Here is a 25,475-nt window from a genome sequence, read left to right as displayed (position 1 = left end):
TGATTCTCTTTCTGTTTTTCTCTTAATTATATGCTGATCCCCTTATTAAAGGACATTAATTTATGATTTCCTATTTTTTTCTCAAAAATTAGAGCTTCTTCTGTTTCTACATAGGTAATGGATGATTACTATTTAGATAATTTATACACTTTAATATACATTTTAAAATATCTGATTTTTTTTGTTCTTTGGATCAGCTAGATTATACTTCTTGATAAATTAGTATTAGCAGAATCTTAGCTGCAACATATACTCCACTTACAGAAAAACTTAGGTATTAAAGCCAAGGATAATAGTCTATAAGGTACAGCTTTATTTATATAAGCAGTTTCAGGGTTTTGTTTTGGTTTTTTACAGTATTTTATTTATTTAGATTTAATCTTTATTTTTTTTTCAATTACCACTGAGTCCCCTTACAACCCCTCCCACCAGCAATTACCACATTCTTGTCCATGACCATGAGTCCTTTCTCCTAAGTGAAGCAGTTTCATTTTTGGTAAGCATTTGCTACCTGGAAGCATTGGACTTTTTTTAGTGTGGAATGGGAGAAATTGAATGAGGTAAATAACATAGCATATAGAACCAAGTAACAGATAAACTAAAGCATAGTCACAGTAAAAGAATACTTAGTAAGAGATCAGCTGCAAGTATACTGGTATATTCTACAGCTGAATGTCTCTGAGCTATTCATAGTAAGTTTTACATATGAAGTCGTCCATATTGCACTTAAAAGAGTATTTAATTTTTTTATTCCTCACCACAGGATATTTTTTATTAATTTTAGAGAGGGAGGGAGGGGTGGGGGAAGAGAGAGAAGAGAAGAGAGGAGGTCGAGGGGAGAAAAGAGAAGAGAGGAGATTGACCACTTGCCTTCCATATGCGCTTTGACTGGGGATTGTACCTGAAACCTTTCGGTGTACGGGACAATGCTCCAACCAACTGAGCAACTGGCCAGGGCAAAAGAGTATGCATAATTTTGAACTTGCAGAATAATGGCACTCTTTACAAAATTACAAATTTGCTTCCCCATTATAAACGCCAAATTACAAAATCAGTTTGAAAAGGTGAGAAAAAAACAAAACCAGAACTCTAAAAATCTAACTATTAGCATTTGCAACACTTTTTCTAATGCTGCTTCCACTCATAGTTTCACACCTGAAATCAATCACATATACTACTGTACACATTATATATGCATTTTACATATAATTAACACATAGAATTAACTTTCAAATAAGTAAAAAAGACATCTTTTGGTCAGTAGCTTTAACTTAACAAAACACAGACACTGAATCATAATCATGATATTCTAGTGGGGAATGAATACACTATTTTTACATAAAGCTACACATATTACTATTAGTAAACATTAATTCTAACTTGTTACTGTAACCTGATTTTTTTCCTCTCAAAGCTAGAGTTTACATGCTAAAAATTTCTTTTCTAAGTATACTTTACTAGAGTCTATAGTTTAATTCCTGTGTAAACCTGAGAAACAACCTGACCTTGGAGTCCTGCTAAGCTGACAAAGACCAGAAGGCAAACTCAAGGGCCTGACCAAAAAGATCAATGTCAAAACCAGCAAGGTCAGTGCCTGCCTGTCCACAACCCCATGCCCTGCTCTCTTTGTTCTGCTTTTCCTCTCCTCCATCCTCATAAAAACCTCTGTCTGCACTAAATTGTTAAGTTGTAACCATGATTTAGTACCTCCCAATTGTAATCAAAGTTACGTATTCTGTAACAGATCGAAGTATATAATCAACCCTGTACTTAGTTCTCCTTGCAGTTGCAAACCACAGCTGTCCCCTCAAGGGAGGAATGCTAACATAAATTGAGAGATAACGCCAGAATGAAAGGAATAACCTGAGCAAAAGCTGCACCACTCCCCTTTCAGCCACTGCCCCTTATTCCCCCTTCCTACTCTCACCAGCACCTGCATTTCTGCACTGCTCCTGGGAAGTTCCCCTCACCTGCCACACAATTCCCACCAACTCCCTATAATAATGGCTGGCTTGACCAGAGATGTTAAGATGGGTTTTTGAAGACGGGAGTCCACTCACCTTTTCGAGATGCCAGCACTCAAATAAATCACTTTCTTTCTCACCATACCTGTCTCCCAAGTTTGGCTTTCCTTGCAATAGGCAGCTGAACCTGGGTTCAGTTTCAATATAATCTCATTTTTAACTGGAGTTAAAATGATATCTGCCACATATATTAATTAAACCTTGTGCAGAGAAAAGTTTTTCATTTAAAATAAAAATTATTTTAATCTGTTGACTTAAGAATGTCTTTCAACAATCATGTTTTAAAAGCCTTTCCTATTTTTTATGCAAAAAAATCATTTAAATTCATCAAATGACAAGAGGAAACAGCATAATGATATAAATTACTTTTATTGTGTGAAAATGTCATAATTTACGATGGTTAAGAATAAAAATGCAGCATATAACAAAATAGGCATTTAACTGTTAAAAGCCACCTGGATTTACAAAACTTAAAATTTTTTAAATGCTTTAAGAATATAAATTAATTCTTGAGATACATAAAACATTAATTCTACTTCATTATTTATTTAATTTCAAAATCATTTTAATTAAAAGGACTCAGTAAATATTATACACAATTGCAAATTTAAAAAGCATATTTATTTTCAAACTAGATGAATTTTAAAAAGATGGAAAAAGTATGAGTTTAGCTCTTTAAAAATGAGAAATATAAATGTTATAAAAAATAAAGATGTACAAATGAGTTTTTTCCCTTTAAAATCCAGCTCAAAATTAATACATGTCTCCTTATGTTGATTTCCTTACATATCAGCCATCTATGAAATTTAGGTTAGGAATTTTATATCTGAAGTAGAATGCTAGGTACAAAACTCAAAAAAAAAAAAAAAAGAAAATGAAAGAAAAAAAGAAAGAAACTGCGTATGATGATGACTAGAGTAAAAAGTGACCTAGTTAATGAAAGTTCAGGGAGTTTAAAATGTAAATAAAATGTTATGCTCTCAAGTAAAACTATTAAAGTATATAATCATACTAAACTGCCTTAGACATACTTATGTTTTTGTCAGATACCACTATATGACTGTTGTCAGTACAAGTTACCAAACTATCAAATTGACAAGGTGATATAGGAATCATACTGTTTTACAGTATTTTCACTTTGATATAAATATATGCTTTAAATTAAATGCAACATTATGAATTTATTCCTCATAATATACATCTTAAACTTCGTCCAAATGCCAGACAAATAGAGGATCCTACAGATGCCACTGTTCTTTGCAAGAAACATGCTACTATTCTAAAATTGAGAAATTATTTTGGAATTATTTCTTCACAAAATTTATTTTGAAATTATTTGTTTATTCTTATTTCTTTAGTATCCCAGCATTTTCCTGTCATAAGCACAAGTCTCTGGACCTACAGTAGCCTTTTCAGGCTTTTTGCCTTTAATTTCAAGGCACTAAAGTATTACAATAACCTAAGAATCACTGCAGCTGCTGATAGACAAAGGAGTGAGGAGTATTTTAATCTCTCAAAGGGTTTAACCTCTAACAGAAGGGTATATTGGGACTCTTAATCGTATCTCACATAACATTTTTATTTTATTTTTCTGACTCTTTTCTTTATTAGGCTCATCATCAAAGAAAGCAACAAAAAAATTGAACTGTCTCCTTGGGTGGTGCTTTCAAATTCTATTCTTTGTTAGAATAAGGAACTAGAGTCTATTTTTCAAAGAGTATTATTTTAAAATTAGGTCAAATTAGGATGTATACTTCAAGAACAATACTATTATAAAACATACCTCAAAACATATAAATATATCATTTGTATAGTTAATATTCAACCAGTAAATTGACTCCATTTTCCAGACACAATTTAAAACAAAGCACTATAGAAAAGTATAGTCAATATCACAGTAATTAAAATTTTGAAACAAAAGTTATAGAAAAATATAAAAAGTTAAAAATTTAGCTTATAAATTCCCAAAAGTTCCCCTTCCATGAACATGTATCTTATAAAAAAATGTTTAAGGTATAGAAATAAGACTATTAAACATATAGTAATGAAAGTGTGCAAAGTCCATCGGCTCTTTTTCTGAAAGATTTTACTTCAGGAATATACCCATGAGTGGAGATGCATAAACCAGTCAATGCTAATTCTTACTAACTTGGTCCAAAATGCTCATCCCATCTGCTGGTCTTTTGTTTCCCCCACTTTTTCCCCCTTTTCTCTCTCTCTTTCTTTTTCTTTTTTTAATACCATGAACAGCATGGAAAAGTAATTACCAGGTCAGTTAAATCTTTGGCTATCAATCGCCTCACTGAAATTGCTATGGTTATCTTGTCCCATTCATCAGTGTTCATGGTTTTTATTTTTTTGAAAAAGAAGGTCCTCCAGTTCATCTTGCTGATATTAAGATAGCTCATCCACAGGACGTGGTTATGAGATCATATCTTGAACATCACTGTTAGGTCTCTGTCGCACAGCCAGGGGAGGCAGTGGCTTCCCATAGAAATCTACGTATAGAAGGCATAACACAAACACAAAAACAGTTATGGTAAATACATATTTTTGATACAATTCATTATTGCCAACCAATGCCTTTATAAAAAAAAAAGACACTGACTTGACAGATGAAACAATAGGAGAACAGAAAAAAATCAAAATATAAGAAAACTTAAATAAATTCAAAACACAACCACTAGGGTAAATCTTTAACACTATATTGTAAATTAATCTCTAGTTAATTTTAAAAAAAGCTGCACCTAATGTATACATTATTATTTTTGTTTCCAGTTACATGTTCACCTTAGAAGAGAATGAATAACAAATATTCAAAACCTATGGAACCTGTTGTCAAAGCCCTGATAAGTCAGTGTTTGTATAATCCATGTTCTTACTTCTAGGTGTTCTGGAAGAAATAATTACTTATCTTAGTGTTCTGATAAGTAGGAATTTTTTATACTGATGCTTCAATATAGTTTAGTGATTTAGGGAATATTTGATACAAAAGTTTTATTTTCTATTTCATAGTAAGTTCCTATCCCTTCATTATCACAAACTGGCTAATAAATTTAACAGCATATCTAAACTTCTAGTAAGTAATTATTTCTGGCTTAATCCCTTAAAATTACTATAGAAGCATAAGTGCTCAGGATTACTTGAAAGAAATATACTGAAAATGTATTAGTTAGGCACACAATGCAATGTACAGATCATGTATCCCAGAAATGCACACTTGAAACCTATATGATCCTATTAACCAATGTCACTCAAATAAATTTAATTTAAAAAGAAAGAAAACGTATTAGGGACCCATTTTCAGTTCTGCATGTGTCTGGAGTTGAGCTAAGCTTACTCCATGGTATAGCTGCTTCAGCTTCTATTCTGTTTGGACAAGTGGCTGTCAGAGACCTTAAACAGACAGTAGCTCCTCATGCAAGCACATGCCCTCCATAACTGTCTGCAGAGTCATAAGTAAGTCCCGGATATGAATTCCCCAATGACCCTTGTGGACAGGAGTCTCCCTTGTCCTCCAAGGCCTTTTCTCATGTAATACCCCAGTGGAACCTAACAAAACTCCACTCTTTTTGCTTTGAATGGACAAGTTTGGCTTTAGCCTGAGATACCAAAGCGCATCACCCACATACCCTAAAAAAGGCAAGTGCCCACATCCTGTAGATCTCTCTTCCTGCAGCCTGCCTGGATCGCCCCCTGTAGAAGCCTCAAGGCATGCCATGTACCTCCTCCAAAACTTATGAGTAATAAAATCTATTGCAGTTTCTCTGGTGGTCTTTCAGAACTCAAGCTTACCATACAGCACGCAGGGGTTCACCTTAATACATGTTAATTTAACAAAATCCTAATAGCATTTAAGGAACTTGGAAGTTATCACTCCATCCTAACATGAAGTAAATAGCTGAGCAGTCTGAAAAATCATCAGCTCTCCTTGGATCCGTAAGAGAGAGCAGGTCACAAGACAGAACACTGCATCCAATATTGGACAGACAGACTGGCAAACGCAGGGAGTCTCAGTTTACTGGAGCAGACATTCACGAATACAAACTGCCAAGAGATCCAGTATCCCAGTAGAAAAACCTAGCAAGAAGTTATCTCTTTCCCTCCCAAAATATTATTTTATTTTTGCAGTTGATATTATATTAGTTCTTTGCCAGAAAACTTAAATCATTCTACAAAGCAAGTTTCTTATTAGCTTAACTGTAGGGAATATAAGTTGACCTTAGTGCCCAACTGGTATGACCAACTTAACACCCATTTTTATATAAAGGGTTCAAACACTTTAACATGAAAAATTAAATAGTAATAATACTACATACAGAACTTTAAAGTTTGAAAATATTCTCTAGTTTATACATTTGGCAATTTGGAATAAAATAAATTTCTGACTTATTTCCCATAATGTACAACACATAACAAATTAATGAAGTATGGATGGGGAATATTTACAAAGGGAAAACAGATTCCCATCTCTTCTCTGAATGCATTTGTCTTACCTGTTACACTGAATAAGCTTTACAGACAATAAAAACAATTAGAAAAGTAGAATCAAATTGTTATCAAGGTAAATGTCTATAATCAAAGAACAAGAAAGAATCTGCCTTAAAAATTCCCATCTGACTACAACAAATTGTTTTTCATCATAGTAAATTTTAAGTGCCAAGCCAATCACAGTTAAATTTACTTATCTAAGGTAGTTTATCATGTACTTATCTACTTTCCATGAATCAAATGCAAAGAAATGTGTACAAAGTTAGAGGGGAAAAGAGAATGAAATTATAACATTGGGACCTATAAGCATCTTGAAGATCTCATGATAAACTCTAAAAATTGTTATTAAATTACTTTTATTAAAAATTTTACCTGGCTGGTGTAGCTCAGTGGATTGAGCTCGGGCTGTGAATCAAAGTGTTGCAGGTTCGATTCCCAGCCAGGGCACATGCCAGGGTTGCAGGCCATGGCCCCCAGCAACTGCACATTGATGTTTCTCTCTCTCTTTCTCTCTCTCTCTCTCTCTACCCCCCTCCCTCCCTTCCCTCTGTAAAAATAAATAAGTAAAATCTTAAAAAAAAAGTTTCATTTAAAAAAAATTTAATTTATTGTATCTGCTTTTTTCCTCTATTACTACAAGCAGAAATGGTCATACATGGTTTTTTAATTCAGCTTAGGTATAATCTGACTTACAATTTATGAAAAAATAATACAGATATTTTTAATTTTTTGAAGTTATAGTGTTTTCTTATCTGCTATGAGAAGCTTAGTTTATTGATACAAACTGAAAATTAACTGAAATATAGGAATATGGTGGTCTTAAACTTAATTATTATAATTCCCAGTTCTAATTTTAAAAAAGAAAGAGAAAACAAAACAAAATTATGTTCTCAGCCCATTTTTAAACTCTTTTCCACTTGCCCTTAACTATAATGTTCCCCTGAGATGCTAACATTAGTTCTTTTTTCTGCATTCTACATGCTTTCCCCCCCAAATAGGAAACTATAATTCACTCAACTGAATTCATTCAGTAAACAATCACAGAGCATTATGGGCAAAGCACTCCTATGGTGTGATGACGACTGAAATTTTAAAAAAGGGAGTTCTGGCCAAGATGGACACATAGGTAAAAACTCTTTGCTTCCTCACACAACCAAAAGGAAGATAACAACCGATCTAAAAACCATAAACACCCAGAAATGCCAGAAAATCCAATTGTATGGAACTCTGACAACCAAGGAATTAAAGAAACAGACAACCAGACCAGTAGGAGGGAGATGGGAAGCGGGGCAGGTGGAGGCGGGGGACTGCACAGGGTGGGTGGCAGGGCTGGCTGAACTGGAAACTGAAACTCAGAGCTGGCTGTGGACTATGGCAGGGGTGGTCACAGTGGGGAGAAACTCCCAGTCTCACACAAGAGAGTTTGTTGGAAAGTGGGGCTAGAGTTGAGCAGGTGAAGTGCATTGCTTCCTCTCTGACCCCTTCCTCACAGATAGTGCCACAACGCAACACAGAGGGTTGCCTTGCCCTGGTGAATATCTAAGGCCCCACCCCCTTACAACTTAACAGGTGCACCGAGACAAAGAAACATGACCCAAATGAAAGAACAGAGCAAAACTCCTGAAAAAGAACTAAGTGACGAGCAAACAGACAACAGATGCAGAGTTCAAAACACTGGTAAACAGGATGCTCACAGAACTGATTGAGGTCAGTCATAAAATGAAGGTACAAATGAAGGCTACCCCAAATGAAATAAAGCAAACTATTCAGAGAACCAACAGTGAAGGGAAGGAAACTGAGATTCACATCAACAATTTGGAACAAAAGGAAGAAAAACATCGAACTGGAACAGAATGAAGAAACAAGAATTCAAAAAAGTGAGGAGAGGCTTAGGAACCTCTGGGACAACTTGAAATGTTCCAATATCTGATTTATAGGGGTGCCAGAAGGAGAAGAGGAAAAGCAAGAAATTGAAAACTTATTTGAACAAATAATGAAGGAAAACTTCCCCCACCTGGTGAAGGAAATAGACTTCCAGGAAGTCCAGGAAGCCCAGAGAGCCCCAAAGAAATTGGACCCAAAGAGGAACACACCAAGGCACATCATCATTAAGTTACCCAAGATTAAAGATAAAGAGAGAATCTTCAAAGCATCAAGAGAAAAGGAGAGTTGCCTAAAAAGGATTGCCCATAAAACTATCAGCTGATTTCTCAAAAGAAACCTTTTAGGAAAGAAGGGCCTGGAAAGAAGTATTGGAAGTCATTAAAGGCAAGGATCCACATCCAAGATTACTATTCAGCAAAGCAATCATTTAGAATGGAAGGGCAGATAAAGTGCTTCCCAAATAAGATCAAGTTAAAGGAGTTCATCATCACCAAGCCCTTATTATATGAAATGTTAAAGGGACTTATCCAAGAAATTAAAGATCAAAAACTATGAACAGTAAAATGACAACAAACTCACACTATTAATAACAACCTAAAAAAAAAACCAAAACAAGAACTAGAACAGGAACAGAATCAGAGAAATGGACATCACATGGAGGGCTTTCAGTAGAAAAGGTGAGGGGAAGCACTGGGGGAGAAGGTACAAGGAGTAACAAGCATAATTGGTAGGCATAAAATAGACAGGGAGAGGTTAAGAATGGTACAGGAACCAGAGAAGTCAAAGAACTTACATGTACAACTCATGGACATGAACTAAGGTGCAGGGGGGAATGCTGGAGGATTGGGGGGTAGGGTGGAGGGGAGAAAACTGGGACAACTGTAATAGCATAATCAATAAAATATACTTAAAAATAAAAATAAAAAATAAATTTAAAAAAATCTACCTACATACCCTCCCCCATACACTTGGCCCTTCTCTTCTCCTGAGCTCCAGAATCTCACTTGTACTGGAGTATAGACATTTCCAAACAGATAAACCTACACACACCTCCAAAGCAGGTTTTCTCCTCCCTCATGGATTTTCAGTCTTACAGGTAACACCAACTTTCTAACCCCTCTAGTGAAATAATCCTCTATTCCTCTCTCCCTCAACCCATATAACCATTCATCAATTAGTTACTTGTTAAAATGCTCACTGCATACATTTTTTATTCTCCATTCTAATTTCCATTCCTCCCTTCTCACTTTGACTACTGCAACAGCCTCCTAACTGGGATCCTTTCTTACCTCAGATGTGGCCACCGTCAAGTCTTTACTTCAATTTGTGTCAAAAATAGGTTTTCTAAACTACAAAACTAGTAACACTATTTCCCTGCTAAAAACATATAGCATCTCTTGTAAAATTATACCAAATAGCTTCACATATATGTCAGTCCCTTCACAATCAGTCCCTAAACCATAATTCCATTTTCAACACTCTCCATAACTTTAAATTTCCTCTCTTACGCACTCTATCCACATGGAAATAAGCTCCAGTCACAAGTAACTTTATGCTATTTTCTAAATACCTGCTGACCTTTCCAACCTCTCTACCTTTGAAGTCTACTGTTTCTTGTGCTGACAGACTCTTCTCCTTTAAAGGGCCAGTCCTAATACCACTTTCACTAACTGTCCCAACAACTTGTATAGAGTACTCTCCAATTCTACACCACAGACATGTAACTATATATTGTGAATTGTCACATAGTAAAGTAAGCTGACGTATGGTCTTCTCTATTAGACTAGGATCCCCAGAAAGGCAGAATTTATGTTTTATTCATCTTATCACCAATGTTTTAGATTGTATCAAATACCAAATAGTTGTTTCTTGGATACCTGATTCAGTAAGAGAAAAAATATCTGTCATAAGAGATTAATATTTTCTATATATACATGTTCGTGTATATATACATATATATACACAGACACAAACACAAATATATTAACATTACCTATTTTTTTCTAATGACATACTGAATATTTAAACTGATAATGTATTCTAACATATATAATTTCAGAGTATAAAATAAAAACTAACCTATTATGGTCCATAAAAGCTTTGTGATGTAAAGTCAGTCAACCAAACAGATGTAATTTCACTGTAATTCTGATATAGCCTAAGGATAAACTTTTCTCTCTTTAAAGATGAAAATAAATCTTCTAATTTTCACTAATGATTGTTGGTATACTCAATTGATCTCTGATTCTACAATTGTGTTGATATTTACTTCATTTTAATCCTCAGCAACTTGGTGTCTCATTAGAAGCAGAGAAACAGCAGTTATATGCCATCATTGAGTACATTGAGCACACGTACATAAGACAATGAAGTTTTTAAAGCACTATAATTGGAAGTTCTATTTAATTTAAGTTGTTGTAAAGCCTTTCACTTTCCATCACAATTTACATAAATATACAAGTATAATGGATAAACACATGCTATGATTATTTTGACCTCTGTATTCTAAGGTAAACACCAACTCAAATTATTTAGAGGCAAAGGACACGTAAAAATTAAAAAAAAAATGAAATAAAATGAAAAAAAATGATGTATAGTAAAAAAGGACGGCTGTGAATTCTTCCAAAATGAAAAGTTTGTTGAAGTAATGAAGTAAAGAAAAGTGAATGTAGTATGTATAGATATTTGAAAACTGATGCTTTTGCATTACCATTATGACGTGTTTCACCAAGAGGCTCAAGTTTTGGAAGTCTAGTGACTTTGGGGGTTCCCCAGCCAACTAAAGAAAGAGAAAAACATTTAAACACTGTTAAATAATGTCTCTTTAGGTTGGTTGAGAGGATCCCTTTCTATATAGGAATGTATATAATATTTTATGTCAATTCATATATACTGAATGGCACAATAATGATTAGCCATAAACTCATTTTAAATTTCTATTTTAAAATGCATAGATGTTAACATTTGCTTTAAATATTATTTACCTTTAGTTAAAATATAAGCATCTTCACCACTACCACAAATAAACTTACACTATTATTTTAACCTCTAGCAGAGGCTATAAGAAATGTTTACTTATAAAATGGAATACTACAAATGAGTCTTCAAATAATTCTCAAAGGAAAATGTTACGATGTAAAAGCCTTCTAGCAGGGCTAAAAGGACAGTATAAACATATATATTTGTATATTTACCAAGCACCTAGAGTATACAAGGTACTATGCCTAGTGCTGAAAAATTACTCATAATAATTATGCAGTTATTATGTCCCAGTGCTTTACATGCAATATTGTATTTAAGCTTCATAACGACTTAAAGGTCGGTATGTGTGTTAAAATATAATGGAAAAATTCATGTATCTTGGTTTCAACTGTTAACTTTCAAGATGAAAGATGCAGTTTTTTAAAAGCTCACATTAGCCATCCTTTCTACTTAAATTCCTTTTAGCAATCCATGCACTGATATTTTAATTAAGATTTGAATCCATTCTAGGAAGTTTCCAGGTAAGGTTTGCTTATTAATTTTACTTATTTTTACCTTTATAAAACATTTCTTATGGTTAAAAAAGCAACAAATACTTATGTTCATCAATTATGAACAAAATCATGCAAAGGATTCTACCTTTTTTGCCAATTCACAGGATAATGAATACACTGAATAAAAAGTACACAATTTCTTTCCTTTTCTTCAATCCTGCTTTTGTTCAAAGCCAGATTTTAAATTCAGAATCAAAATCAAAGTACTCACCAGGAGGAGGTGGGGGTGGTGTGGGGCTCTTAGGAGCAGAGTCATCTGTATTAACAGGTTCTACACGGTGACTCCTTTTTATTCTTAGTTTCTTAGTTTTCTTTTTACTATTATCTACAAGAATATAAACATGGAACTTGGGAAAAATTAAACTCATATAATAAAAATTAAGATTAGAACTAGAATGTTGATATTACTACCACAGAAATGCTTCTTTAATTCAAGTGGGAAATTATTACCAATATCAAAATGTGAACTTGCTTTTACTAAGAATTAATTTTTAAATGATTGCTTATGAAATGATTAACAAATATGATACAAACAACAAAAAGCCTATATTCTAAGTTCTATGAGAGGTTACTCAGAATTCTAAAAAAGTCCGTATTTCCAAAGTAACATATTTTTTTCAAATGTAACATATGTTATATTAAGTAAATACAATTATTGCAAGGATTTCCATAAAACTCAGAATGACCTAGGGAAAAAGGAGAGGTGTTGACTTGTCTCAGTAGATCATATATAGAGGTCTGTCTGAAAAAAGTCCAGCCAGTGTTAATATAATAAGAATGGTTTGGATGACTTCGATGTAACCTGGCAGCCAAGAAGAGTGGACTGGAATGCACATGCATGAACAATGATGACTTCACTGTACTAGTCAGTGGGGGCGGTAGATGCCATTGAGTGAGCATGTGTACTGTGTGGCTGTCGCATTTAAAATGACTGAGTGAGTACAGCAACAAATCTGCATCAAATTTTGAGTTAAGCTTGAACATTCCTCTGTGGAAACTATTTGGATGATTCAAAATGCTGCAGCTATGGGCAACTGGTGATTGTCAGCTTCATCATGACAATGTGTCTGCTTACGCACCAAATCTTGTGCAGGGTTTTTTGACAAAACATCAAATCACCCAAGTGACTCTACCCCACTACAGCCCAGATTTGGTGCCCTGTGACTTCTGGCTTTTCCCAAAACTAAAATCACTTTTGAAAGGGAAGAGATTTTAGACCATCAATGAGACTCACCAAAATATGACAGGGCAGCTGATGGCACTGGGAGAACTGTGTGAGCCCCCAAGATGCCTACTTTGAAGGTGACTGAGGTGTTACTGTCCTATGTACAATGTTTCTGGTATCTTGTATCTTCTTCAATAAATGTCTCTATCTTTCAAATTATATGCCTGGATATCTTCTGCACAGACCTCATATATATGGTATAAATAAGGGGTCCTCAACCTCCCTCTTGATGGAATGTAGATGCCACTCGCATTACCCTCTGAGCTCCACCTCCTGTCTCACCCCCAACCTCAGCCCATGGAAAAATTGTCTTCCATAAAACCGGTCCCTGGCACCAAAAAGGTTGGGAACCACTGGTATAAGTAGTTCAAATATAAACATTTGAAATGTGAAGAAGACCCTAATCAAACCCAATCACATTACTCTTTAAAATAACCCCCAAATAAGGTATGCCCAATATAAATACAGAATGGGGCAAAGGTAGGTTTATAGTTATTTGTATGAAAAATAATGCAATAATTAATATTAATATAAGAATAAATTGTTTTGCGTACTCACAATTGTAAATCTACTTTTGTCCTATGCTGTATATATAACCAAGAATCACATTAGATTTGCAGGATTTGTGTTCCTTTAGCAAATAACTACCTACAGATTCTCATATAAGCATGGGATAACATTTTAGGGCCCTAGCTGGTATGGCTCAGTGGATTGAGCACTGGCTTGAGATCCGAAGGGTCGCAGGTTTGATTCCCAGTCAGGGCAAGTGCCTGGATTGAGGGCCAGGTCCCCAGTACAGGGTGCTCGAGAGGCAACCACACACTGATGTTTCTCTCACTCTCTTTCTCCCTCCCTTACCCTGTCTAAAAATAAATAAATAATCTTTAAAACACTAACATTTCGGTAACATCTATGTTGTTAGTGTGTAGACTTTAACAATGTAACCCAGAATGGCATAGTAGTTAAATAACCAAATATAAAAGTTACTGAAATATTTTTGTTTACAATCCATACTAAATTTATATACTATGTAAAACATTTTCTAAAACAGAATTATCTGTTACTTAAGAAATATTCAACATCTATGAAACCTATAAAACAATAAGAAATACAAACACATTTAGAAACATGTTACTTTCTAAATCAATTAGTGTCATTTGACACATTTTACTCCAGATGGAAACAAAGACATCTTTTTACAATTAGAGCTGCCAGCTTTACAGCTGGCAGAAAGGAAAGAGAGCCTCCAGAAAAGTATGGTACTGAGCTGACCATCACAAAAGAGCGTTCAAGTTAGAGCCGATGATCTGCTCTAGAGGTAGGGTCTCAGCCCAGCCACAGACAATATATATGATCTTTAAAAGGTCAGTCAACCTTCCCAGTCCCTGGTTTCCTATTCTATAGAATGGGAATAACATACCTTAGGATTACTTTGTTTAATAACACAATGCTGTGTCAAATAATATAAGGCATATGAAATCATGTTCTAAATTAAAATGTTAATTATAACAATAATTGTTATCATAGTTATATGATTGACTATCTTAGAACTTCTTATGCTTTATTTTAAAATATCTGCCAAATATTGCTCTTTAGCAATGTGTGTTAGAGCTCTTTTAATATATTGAGGGGCTACTTTAAGTCTAGTTTCTCTTTAACTCTGCTGACAGAGCTATATGGGTACAATATGGCTGCCTTAACTTCCCAATTTACAAAAAGTACAACTCTCAAATCTAATTATTTTTATATAGCAAAATATCCATGTTAGCTAATCTGTTCCTGGAGGATTGAAATCTTATTTTCATGAACTTTTGATACTGTATAAAAATCCTTATATACAATGGAACATATTGCTAACTAGGAATAGCAAGGAACTAAAAATTATTAAGTAGCTCCCATTTGTCAGGCCTGTGCTAGAACATTGTAGAGTTATTTTTATTATAAATAACCTTCAAATCTGTTAAAAATGATGCGTACTTCTACTTTAGAGATGAGGAAGACTGAAGAATGTCACATAACATAGCATATATCTAGATGGAAAAGTCAGGGTTCCATCCCAGGTTGTCTGATTCCAGACACTGGCTGTGTCTTTATGATACCAAAAGACACAAACTTCCAGTTAAATTATATAACACTTAGAAAAGGAAAAGTAATTATGAATTGAAAATTTTCTATTATATTAAAATAAGAGAAAAATTACTATCTGATTAAGACTTTAAAAATGTTCAACTGATTATGGCTGCATCCTACAGAAATAACAGGTCAGTAAAGGACATGATGCTGATGATAGCATTATGGGGCTTAAAAAAAAACAAACAAAAACCTCAAAAAGCCTTTTCAAGGATTCCTGGGGCTATATTATAAATTAATGAAAGTAAAATTGAAAATTTCTGCTGAAATTCTTTTAAGTTGCAAAAGACTACTTTTAAGGCATCTTGAATAAAAACACAGGTTAGCAAATTGGCTAATGCGTAATAACTAAAAACCATGAGACAATCATGATAAATACTGCGTTTAGAGACAAAAATATAATTGTGAAAATAATCATGACAAAGAGGTATAATTAAGTTTATATCATATATATGTAACCTTCTTATTTAACAACTAGATTTATCACCTGATTCTGACGATGGCTGGTATGCCTCATCTTCATTCTCCAACTGCTGTGCTAATGCTTCGTTGTAATTTTCTACTATCCCAAACTCATTGGTTTGTCGGCTACTGTCACTGAGCTGGCTCTGTGTCTCTACTTGCTCATGCTCCATTCTGTGTTTCTGGGGGCAATCGTCATAGTCTTTCTCCACATTTTGCCTCTTTTTCTCTTTTTCAAGCTTTTTTTCATTCTAACAAAAATGAAATAATGAAATATATCATCTTTAATGTAACAGTTGTATCTAAGATAGCTTTACAGGAAAAGGCAAATAATCCAAGAGTATTCTGTAACTTCAGAAAACTGTGATGTTTCCATTAAAATTATTTGTTAAATACATCATTGAAACATGCTAATTGCCAAACATCCAAAAAACAGATTGTATAAAGGAAGAAAACAAGTATTACCAGTAAACCCACAACTTACAGATGACCACTATTTGGTGCATAATCACTAAGAGATGTTTTTTTTTGCCTACCACACATATACAGACATACACCACCCACGAACATACATAAATGTGATAGACTGTTTCTCTATATATACATATCTATGTTTCTTTAAAACAAAAAGAACTGAAGTTTTAACTTAAGTATATTTCTTTCGAATAGTGCCTGACACCTTGTCAAGTGTTACCTAAATGTCATATAAGTGTCAGCAATGATTACTTTCACCAATTACATTACCATTTTGAATATTTATTATGATAATGAATAAGTCGTTGTAACTTATTTTACAAATTCCTGATCAATGAACAAAGGGGTTACTTTAAATTTTTCACTACTAAAAGAAACACAACTATTGAATTAGTTCTTCAGAATAAATTCCTACCATTAGAACTGTTGTTGACACTGGGTAAGCACATTTTAAAATGTGACACATTACAACCTTCCCTTTAGAAAACGTAAAGTCAATTTATATCCCAGGCAAAAAGTTGAAGAGTGATATTTCCCCATATCTTTTTTAATACTGTATATCATTATCCATCTTTTATATCTTTATCAAACTAGTAAGTGTTTTTATCTCAGTGTTGGTTTAACTTATGTTTTATTACTGTTTATCACTCGGAAAATGAACTATTAAATACAGTTATTGCCATTTTAATTTTTCTTTAAGGAACTTCCCATAGTAAACCAATGTCCACTTTTCTATTTGATTCTCATTTTCATAATAATTTTAAGGGTTCTCTTTGGTACTATGTGTCTCAGATATTTTTCATTAGGGTTTGTCTGGGTTTTATTGCCTTTAACTTTGTAGAACAGCTTTTAAAATAACATCATAAGATTGATCTATTTTTAGTTCATGGTTTGTGGCTTGACTGCTTTGCTTTGAAAGTTTTTCCTCCTCCAAATATATACAAATGTTTAATACTATTATGTGCTAGTTCTTTTTAAGGCTTCTTTTTTAAAAAATACATTTCAGTCTTCTGGATTTAATATAGTATATAAAGTGTTTGAAAATTTTACTTTTTTCAAGATGATTGTTCAGTTGTCCCAACATCCAGTTCTCCCAGATCTGAAATGCCATTTTTATTTTACACAAAGTGCTCAGGCATAATTAAGTTTATTCAATGTTTATTAATATTCCATTGATTCCATTGGAACCAATGCCTCAACATTTTTATCTGTGGTAAACATCAAATAAAAATAAGCTGCTTCTCTAAAATGCAAAGATTTTAAGGAATAAATTTTGTGGGGGGAAAAGGAAAATATGCTTGATATAAAGGACTATAGGTAATTTGTTTTCATTTGTTTCATTTCTTTACAAGTCTTAAAATTATTGTAGATTAAAAGAGTAATTGGTGTACTTTCCCCACGCCACTAATTGACTCAGGGATTTTCGATATAAGGTATACTACTTCATACACCAGTATTGTTTACATCTTCATCCAGTGAAAAATATAATGTTGGTAGAAGCATTACGTCTTTTCTAAGTAACCACAGTACTAGAAAATTGGCCATTATTCACAAGGTGAGCTTTATTAGACATGTAAATTAATGTTTCAAACTGAAAAGTCCAACCTGATTTCTCTCTTCTCCACCAATATGTTTTAAAGAGCATAAAACAAAACTTGACAAAGATAATATTTAATAGGAGGGAGACAAAACAATAGCTTATTAAAACAGCTTTTAAAAACAGACAGCTTTACTGTACTTAGAAAAGCACACATTTAATTAAGTTCAATGCAATGGAATTAATAAAAAGATTAAATACAATTAACCTTCTGATACCTAGCAACTTAAGTCCAAATATTTCATATTCCAATTATTTTGCAAAACAAAGCAACACAAAAATTATCCAATCATCTTCTTACCTGTGGAGCTGCCTCCCTCCTCAGCAGCAGCCCCAAGGAAGAAACAATCATCCACCTTTCCAGATGAGCACCTGTGTGGAAGGAGGCAGTGACAGGGGAAGAGGAATGGAAAACATACAGGCAGTGGAACTAGCAAACCAGGTGCCACATTAAGCACTGGTGATTGGAGAGCAAGTTTAGGAAGCTCTGCCTTGGAGGAGGCATGGCTGCTGAAGGTGAGTAAACTTTGCAAACTCTGGGCACCAGTAAAAAACAAAAACAAAGACGCAGATATACAGACACACACACACACACCACACACAAAACCCCTTAACTTCTTCATGATTAATAATCTACAAGTTAATTTTGCTAAAAGTTTTGCCAATTACAATGAAAATAAATCACATTTATTCATAAAAGAATTTGTTATAGTTTGAAACACTCTTAAGTATCCTGGGTAAACAGTGAGAAATTCATTTATATAGTATAATGCATCATAAGCATCTAAATATTACTGTAAAGAGATAATAGTAACAGCAATACAGAGACAAAGACACAATGTAAATAAAAGTAAATATGTTAATACCATAGGAAATAAATAACAAAACAGATTTTTCAGAACAGTAACTATTACAGTGGCTACATCTAATCTTAATTTTTATTCTCAGTTAATGCTTGAATCACCTTTCCTTTTTATACTAGAGGGAAATTTGAAGAGAAAAAAAGCAACAAACCTTTAACCTGTGTCTCCCATTCAATTCTTTTAGAAATAATTGGTCTCTGGTGAAACACTTCTGCCTCCTTTCCTAATTCCCTGCCTCCTTTCTTAACTTCCAATTTTATAACTTAAGATACAAAAATTACACTTGCCACCATCCATACCTCAATGATCACAGTTGCTATCGGCTGGAAAGGATTAACAATAACTGGTTCTGGGTCCACCTCAGCCAGACCACTGGTTCCATTGAGTTCCACCTGCTCTCGCTCTCTTTGTTCTCTATTGTTTGAGAGGAAAAAAAAAATGTAATTGCTGAGGCTTTGAATTACTGCTGAGTTTCAGAAATCCTTATGCAGATAACAGGCCTTTATCCCCAGGTACAGGTTATTCATTTCAATTTTTAAAGGAAAGAAATGCTGACAAAAATAACATTCCCTAGGAGTGATTTCTTAATGTCAACAGTGCATATTAATGATTTTTCTGTGTGCTACTTGTTTATATTTATCAATTTATTAACTACCATCCCAAACCAATGAAATCCTCATCACTGATGTTAACAGATAAATAAGTCCTCTTGTTAACCCTCTTCTGAAGGGCTGTGTCAAATTATTTATCACACATGAACTAGACAATGACTGTTGCTTTGTATAATAGAAGAGGCTATAAAGATAAGTTGCACTACACCACTCAGATTAAATAAGTATTTCCATATTCGTTACTACTGAAACATTTACTATCTTTGTGATTTACAGTTAATCTAGTCCCATACATGAAGAGTAATTAAGTTATAAAACAAGTAGCTAAAGACAGAAGGATAACTAGTATAGACCTACAACTAGGCTGCGAGTATAGTATAGCAATGTAAATGTTCATTACTATGATATTTATTAATTATGTCTTCTGATGGAAAGATATACCCTTTTCATTCTACACCAAGAAAGCCAAGATTTAGAAATCTGCCACTTACTACCTCTGTGACCTTGGACATATATCTGGATCTTTGAGCAACAGCTTTCCCATGTGGATAAAAATACCTACTTCATAGGGTTGCTTCAGTTAAAGTTATATATGTGGAAGCACTCTGTAAATGAACATACTTATAGGACTATAATTGTTATTAATGGTATTAATTGATTAGCAAGCAATTTCAGGTATCTAGTATTAAAATACTGTTTTCAGATACCAACAATGACGTGTTTTATAGTTTTTTCACAAATATCTGAATCTATTAGATTAAATTTAGTGAAGTAAAGTTTGTATTTTTTAAGATTTTATGTATTCATTTTTAGAGAGGGAAAGGGAGGAAGAAAGGGGGAGAGAAACATCAATGTATAGTTGCCTCTCACATACCCCCTACTGGGGACCTGGCCTGCAACCCAGGCATAGGAATCAAACCAGCGATGCTTTGATTCATAAGCTGGCACTCAATCCACTGAGCCACACCAGCCAGGGCAATTTTTTTTAATCACTCCTCTCTAAATGCCAATTTATTTTTAATTATGGAGACTCTGCTCAACAAGAGAGGCCTCAGACTATATGTGGCCTGGCTAGGAGAAAGGAGGAAAGGGGAATGGGTATTTGAAAAGCCTGTCATAACATGACCTAGAATATCTTTACGGAAAACTTAAGACCTTGGAAAAAAATGACTAATATTAAGTTTCTTTTATCCAATTCAATTATTTGTTCTTTTTGTTTGTTTTCTTAATAGAAGAGGAGTCTTCACAAAAGTATGACCATACATTTTACTTTTACAAATATATAAAAGGTAGGCCTACATGAATGATTGGTTGTACTAAGCTTTGTATCATGGAAATATACAGTAGGAAAGAAAACCAAATATTCTTGCAGGAACTAAAACCTCATAACAGTATTAAGAGAGACCTAGATAAATTACCTGCTCATATTATTGAGCACTTGGGGATGGAGAGTTATCTCTGTATTTCTTTCCCTTAAGTCTACCTCTAAATTAAATGAAAGATACCCATAATCAGAGGATTTCCCTGACAGAGAAGACCTCACAAAGGGATCACCAAGTGGGTTCATGTCTACTAGGTAGTAACTATGTTAAAGCACATGGAAGGCTAATAATTACTTAGGTAGATGGAAGACAACTTTGGATCTTATAGGAGCTCACATAAATATCTTTTCATTTCTCCCCTCCCCTTCCATTCAATTATCCATTTGAGAAAAGATAAATTTTGGGATTAAGCACTAAATTCGACTTTCAATAAAGTCTGAGCACTTTTTTTGCATCATTAATATTATATCGCCCTGGCTGGCATAGCTCAGTGGATTGAGTGCAGGCTGTGAACCGAAGTATCGCAGGTTTGATTCCCAGCCAGGGCACATGCCTGGGTCGCAGGCCACGGCCCCCAGCAACTGCACATTGATGTTTCTCTTTATCTCTCTTTCTCCCTCCCTTCCCTCTCTAAAAATAAATATAAATAAATAAATCTTAAAAAAAAAGATTATTATAAGTGATTCTGTGGTAGAATTTATGTAATCATTTCTTTTTAAATTCAGATTTTGCTAAATTTAGTTTAAAACATTCAAGAAATATATTTTAAAATTTGAAAAATGTATTTCAAAAACTTGAGACAGTGCAATTTAGTTTACTTTCTGAAAATACTAGTGTTGAAGATTGGATTTTGCTTCAGTTGACTGATCCACTAACAGATTACCTTCTGTCTTTGCTGAGACTGAAGGTTTCTCAATCTATTGACATAGTGGACTCAGTAAGTCATTGTAGTGGACTGTCGTGTGCAGCATACGATGCTGAGCAGCTTCCTGGCCTCTGGCCACTACACCGCCAGTAGCACTGCAACTCCCCAGCTTTGCTGAGTAAACAGTCCCTAGACACTGCCAAATGCCCTCTGAGAAGCAAAATCAGCTTATTGTTTGAAAACCACTGCAATAAAGGTACCCGTAAAAAATAGAAGATAAAAATTTCAAAACTCTTAGAAATAATAAATACATAAGGAATAAATTTAACTACCATAACACCATAAGGAAAAGTAGAGTCTTATCACCCAAACTTGCATACAGAAAGATCCATAAAAGTAGAAAATTGACCTAGTGTCTGCCTTCAGATAAAAAAAGGAAACTGAATAGATAAAATTAAAAAATTATTCATAAGATTTTGGTGTACTTTTGACTTTTCAAATGCACTGTGGTATAAAATTAACCTACTTACCTTTCTTCTCGTAATTTCCGCACTCGCTCAGCCCTTTCTCGTTTCTCTTGTTCCTCAAGAGCACGTTGTTCTGTTGTGTCTTTTTGGATGCGTTCATTTAAGGCATCAAAATCTCTTGCAATGATATGTAGCAGCCAATAAAGGCCTTTTCTAATGGACTTGTCGATTTTCTTTCCAGATCCCAAGACTGCTGAACAAGGTTCCTGAAAAACAGCAATTTGACTCAAAGATTAAAACTGAAAGTTCTCCACAAAAATGTGCTCATAAACCATTCATTTCTGGTAAATAAAAATCAAACTGTTAAATTATTGATATGAAGAACTTGCATACTGAACTCACAAAATATACCTTTGCAATGACCACTAACATTAGTACAACATATTAGTATATTTTGTATTTATGTGTTGTTTTTACCATTTACAAAATTTATAGCAAGATGTATTTGAATAGCTTATAAGCCCTGTCAGCAATATCTTAAACAAAAAGCAAACCCAGTCTTTAAAATCTCAAATGACAGTTTATGGAAGTCAATAATTAAATAGAAAACATATTACAATATTAAGTCATATTAAAAAACTGTGAGAAAGTGATTTCTGGGTGTTGAAAAAAATTGTTTTAAACACTAACGAATTATTTTGATAGCTGTCTACACCTAATCGCCTATCACCTTTACAAAAACTAAATTATACTGAACATATTTCATAGGGCAACAACCAAACAAACTCCAAGACTTACTATTTGACACAGGCACTTGTGCTCATTGACCATTTTTTTCCAGAGACAGACATTCGATCACATTCAGCTTCTCCTAAAAGCCCCTTCCTTGTCTTGTTTATTTGCCAACCTAGAGAGATATAAGGTGGTTTTATAGCAAATATATCATCAGACAGCCACCTCAAAATATTTTGACCATGTCCTCATTTCAAAATTTTAAACCTATTGACAAAAAAAACAATTTAAGAGAGTGCTGTAAAATATACATTTCATCATTTTCCCTTATTTTACTGGTAAAGTAAGTTTGTAAGAACTGGCCTAAGAAAGAGAAAATAGGTAATGTTAAGAAAACAAGCAATATGTCAACAGGCCAACGAAAAAAGGCTACAAAGAGATAAAGAAATGGACTAGTTTCCATAAACCTCCATCATCAATTCTAATTTTCACATTAAGTATGTCTTTATCTTCTTAAAATACATTGCATCAGGATATAAATGGCCTTATCTCCTGTCATTATCTTCTTAAATATGTGTTCATGATTTAAAATTTTTATCTTCACCTGAGGATATATTTATTGACTTTAGAGGGGAGGGAGAGAGAGAAACATTAATGTGAGAGAGAAACATGGAAGGATCATCCCCCTTAAATGACCCGACCAGGAATGGAACCTGCAATCCAGGTATGTGCCCTGACTGGTAATTGAACCTGCAACCTTCTGGTACATGGGACGACAATCGAACCAAATGAACCACACTTGCCAGGGCCAACATGTTCTTGTTTTAAATACCCAAATATTTAATCTGAACTGGTAATATTTGAGCTTATCTGCATTTCCAGTGTGTGACTGTGTCTACATAAATATGCAATGTACTGGAGAAGTGGGGCCGCTTCTATCTATAATAATTTACTTTGCATAGCACTGTACATAAAGAACATTATATCCAATTAGAAACAGATTGGGAAACAACAAAATGAAAAACTAAAATAAGTTCTAAAAAAATTATCACAAAATACCACAATTTAATATCAGGCGGCACAGGTCAAAAAGTTTAATAAAATACTGTCTTTACCTGATAGACATTTCAGGTAAATATATATTATTTAAAAAATACATGGAACAAAAAAATCTAATGAACCCTTACCAACGCTCTTTAAAAATTATCCATATGGTGCTGGTACTTAGGAGGCATCTGGTTGTACCGCGTTTAGTGATGTTAAAACAGATCAGTGGACTCAGCTGGAGTCAACCCGATTCAGCCAAAATAGCATCGCTGAATGAGTTTAGCAACCAGTGATGACTTCTGCTAAATTCCATTATTTTATAATAGCTTATAAAATCACAACTTTTCTAGTTGTATATTCTTTCTGCATTTACTAGTTGGATTTTTTGCTAAAAAGCAAGCTTACATCAACTGCTTGCTTACTTCTATTTACATATACAATGCAGAGAAAAGTCAAGATAAATCATCAATCCTTTGCCTTTATTTCCTAATTTAATAATAATAAATTTGTGCTCTACCAACCTCCAAAGGTGATCAAGTTGCTTTCTTTGGCTTGTGGGGGATAGCATTTTGAAATAATGGATTACTAAAATATATTTGATGTATTTCAATATATTGTAGTCACAGTTCTTTTTCAGTTACCCATTCTTGGTCAGTGGGAGTCCCCTTTTATTTGGCTCCTATGTTCTTTTGGTACAACTCCTACACTCTTTGATATCTTCTGGCTTTTTTGTAAGAAATAATATTCCAGACCTAGAATCAGCCATTGCCTAAGGAGGCCTTCTTCCTTTCAAATGGATGGTATTTTAATGACCGCAGCCTGGGCACTACGGACATTTGTTGCTATTGACTTGCTATTGTTTTCTAGATCCTTTCAGTGGACAAACTAGGCGGAAGAATGTATTTTTTAAAAAAGAAAAAATGCAGAGGAATTCTGACCAAGATGGGCATAAGCAGAAGCACTTCACTTCCTTGTACAACCAAAAGAAGGATAACAACCAATTTAAAAATAATCATCAACCAGAACTGCCAGAAAATCAAACTGCATGGAACTCTGACAACCAGGGAGTTAAAGAAACATTCATCAGGACCAGTAAGAGGGACAGAGACAGGTGGCCAGATGGTAGGAGGGGACCAGCAGCGAGGCACTGGACTGAGCAGGTGAGGAAAGGCTTGTTGACCAGGAAACTGAAGACTCAAAATCTCTAGCTGTAAAATACTGTGAGGGTTGTCACCATGGGAGAAACTCCCAGTCTCACAGGAGAATTCGTTGGAAAGTGGGGCTAGAGCACAGCGAGCAAGTGGCATTGTTCCCACTCTAACCCCTCCCCCCACAGACTTGCCACAATTCAGAAAAGAGGGTTGCTCCACCCTGGTGAATACCTAAGGCTCTGCACCCTTATAGCATAATAGGTGCACCGAGACAAAGAAACATGGCCCAAATGAAAGAACAGATCAAAATTCCAGAAAATAAGTTAAGAAAACCTATTGATGCAGAGTTGAAAAAACTGGTAATCAGGATGCTCACAGGACTGATTGAGGTCAGTCACAAAATGAAGGAACAAATGAAGGCTACACAAAGTGAACTAAAACAAAATATTCAGGGAACCAACAGTGAAGGGAAGGAAACTGGGACTCAAATCAACGACTTTGAACAAAAGAAAGAAACAAACATCCAACTGGAACAGAATGAAGAAATAAGAATTCAGAAAAGTGAGGAGAGACTTAGGAACCTCTGAGACAACT

General features: G+C 34.2%; 1 protein-coding gene across 1 annotated transcript in view; it reads right to left on the bottom strand.

The window, feature by feature from the left end:
- Positions 1-2,805: 2,805 nt before the first annotated feature.
- ARL13B (ADP ribosylation factor like GTPase 13B) overlaps positions 2,806-25,475 on the bottom strand; it is a 71,369-nt gene continuing 48,699 nt past the window's right edge. The window contains 7 exon segments of the mRNA XM_028504810.2: positions 2,806-4,522; positions 11,110-11,178; positions 12,147-12,260; positions 15,778-16,003; positions 18,986-19,100; positions 22,015-22,217; positions 22,750-22,858. Coding sequence (XP_028360611.1) covers positions 4,446-4,522; positions 11,110-11,178; positions 12,147-12,260; positions 15,778-16,003; positions 18,986-19,100; positions 22,015-22,217; positions 22,750-22,858 — 913 coding nt within the window. The 3' untranslated portion in view covers positions 2,806-4,445.

The sequence above is a fragment of the Phyllostomus discolor genome, chromosome 2 (assembly GCF_004126475.2).
Source record: "Phyllostomus discolor isolate MPI-MPIP mPhyDis1 chromosome 2, mPhyDis1.pri.v3, whole genome shotgun sequence".
NCBI classification, from domain to species: domain Eukaryota; kingdom Metazoa; phylum Chordata; class Mammalia; order Chiroptera; family Phyllostomidae; genus Phyllostomus; species Phyllostomus discolor.
Note: the sequence above shows the minus strand (reverse complement) of the source record. Positions and strands in the feature narration are given on the sequence as shown.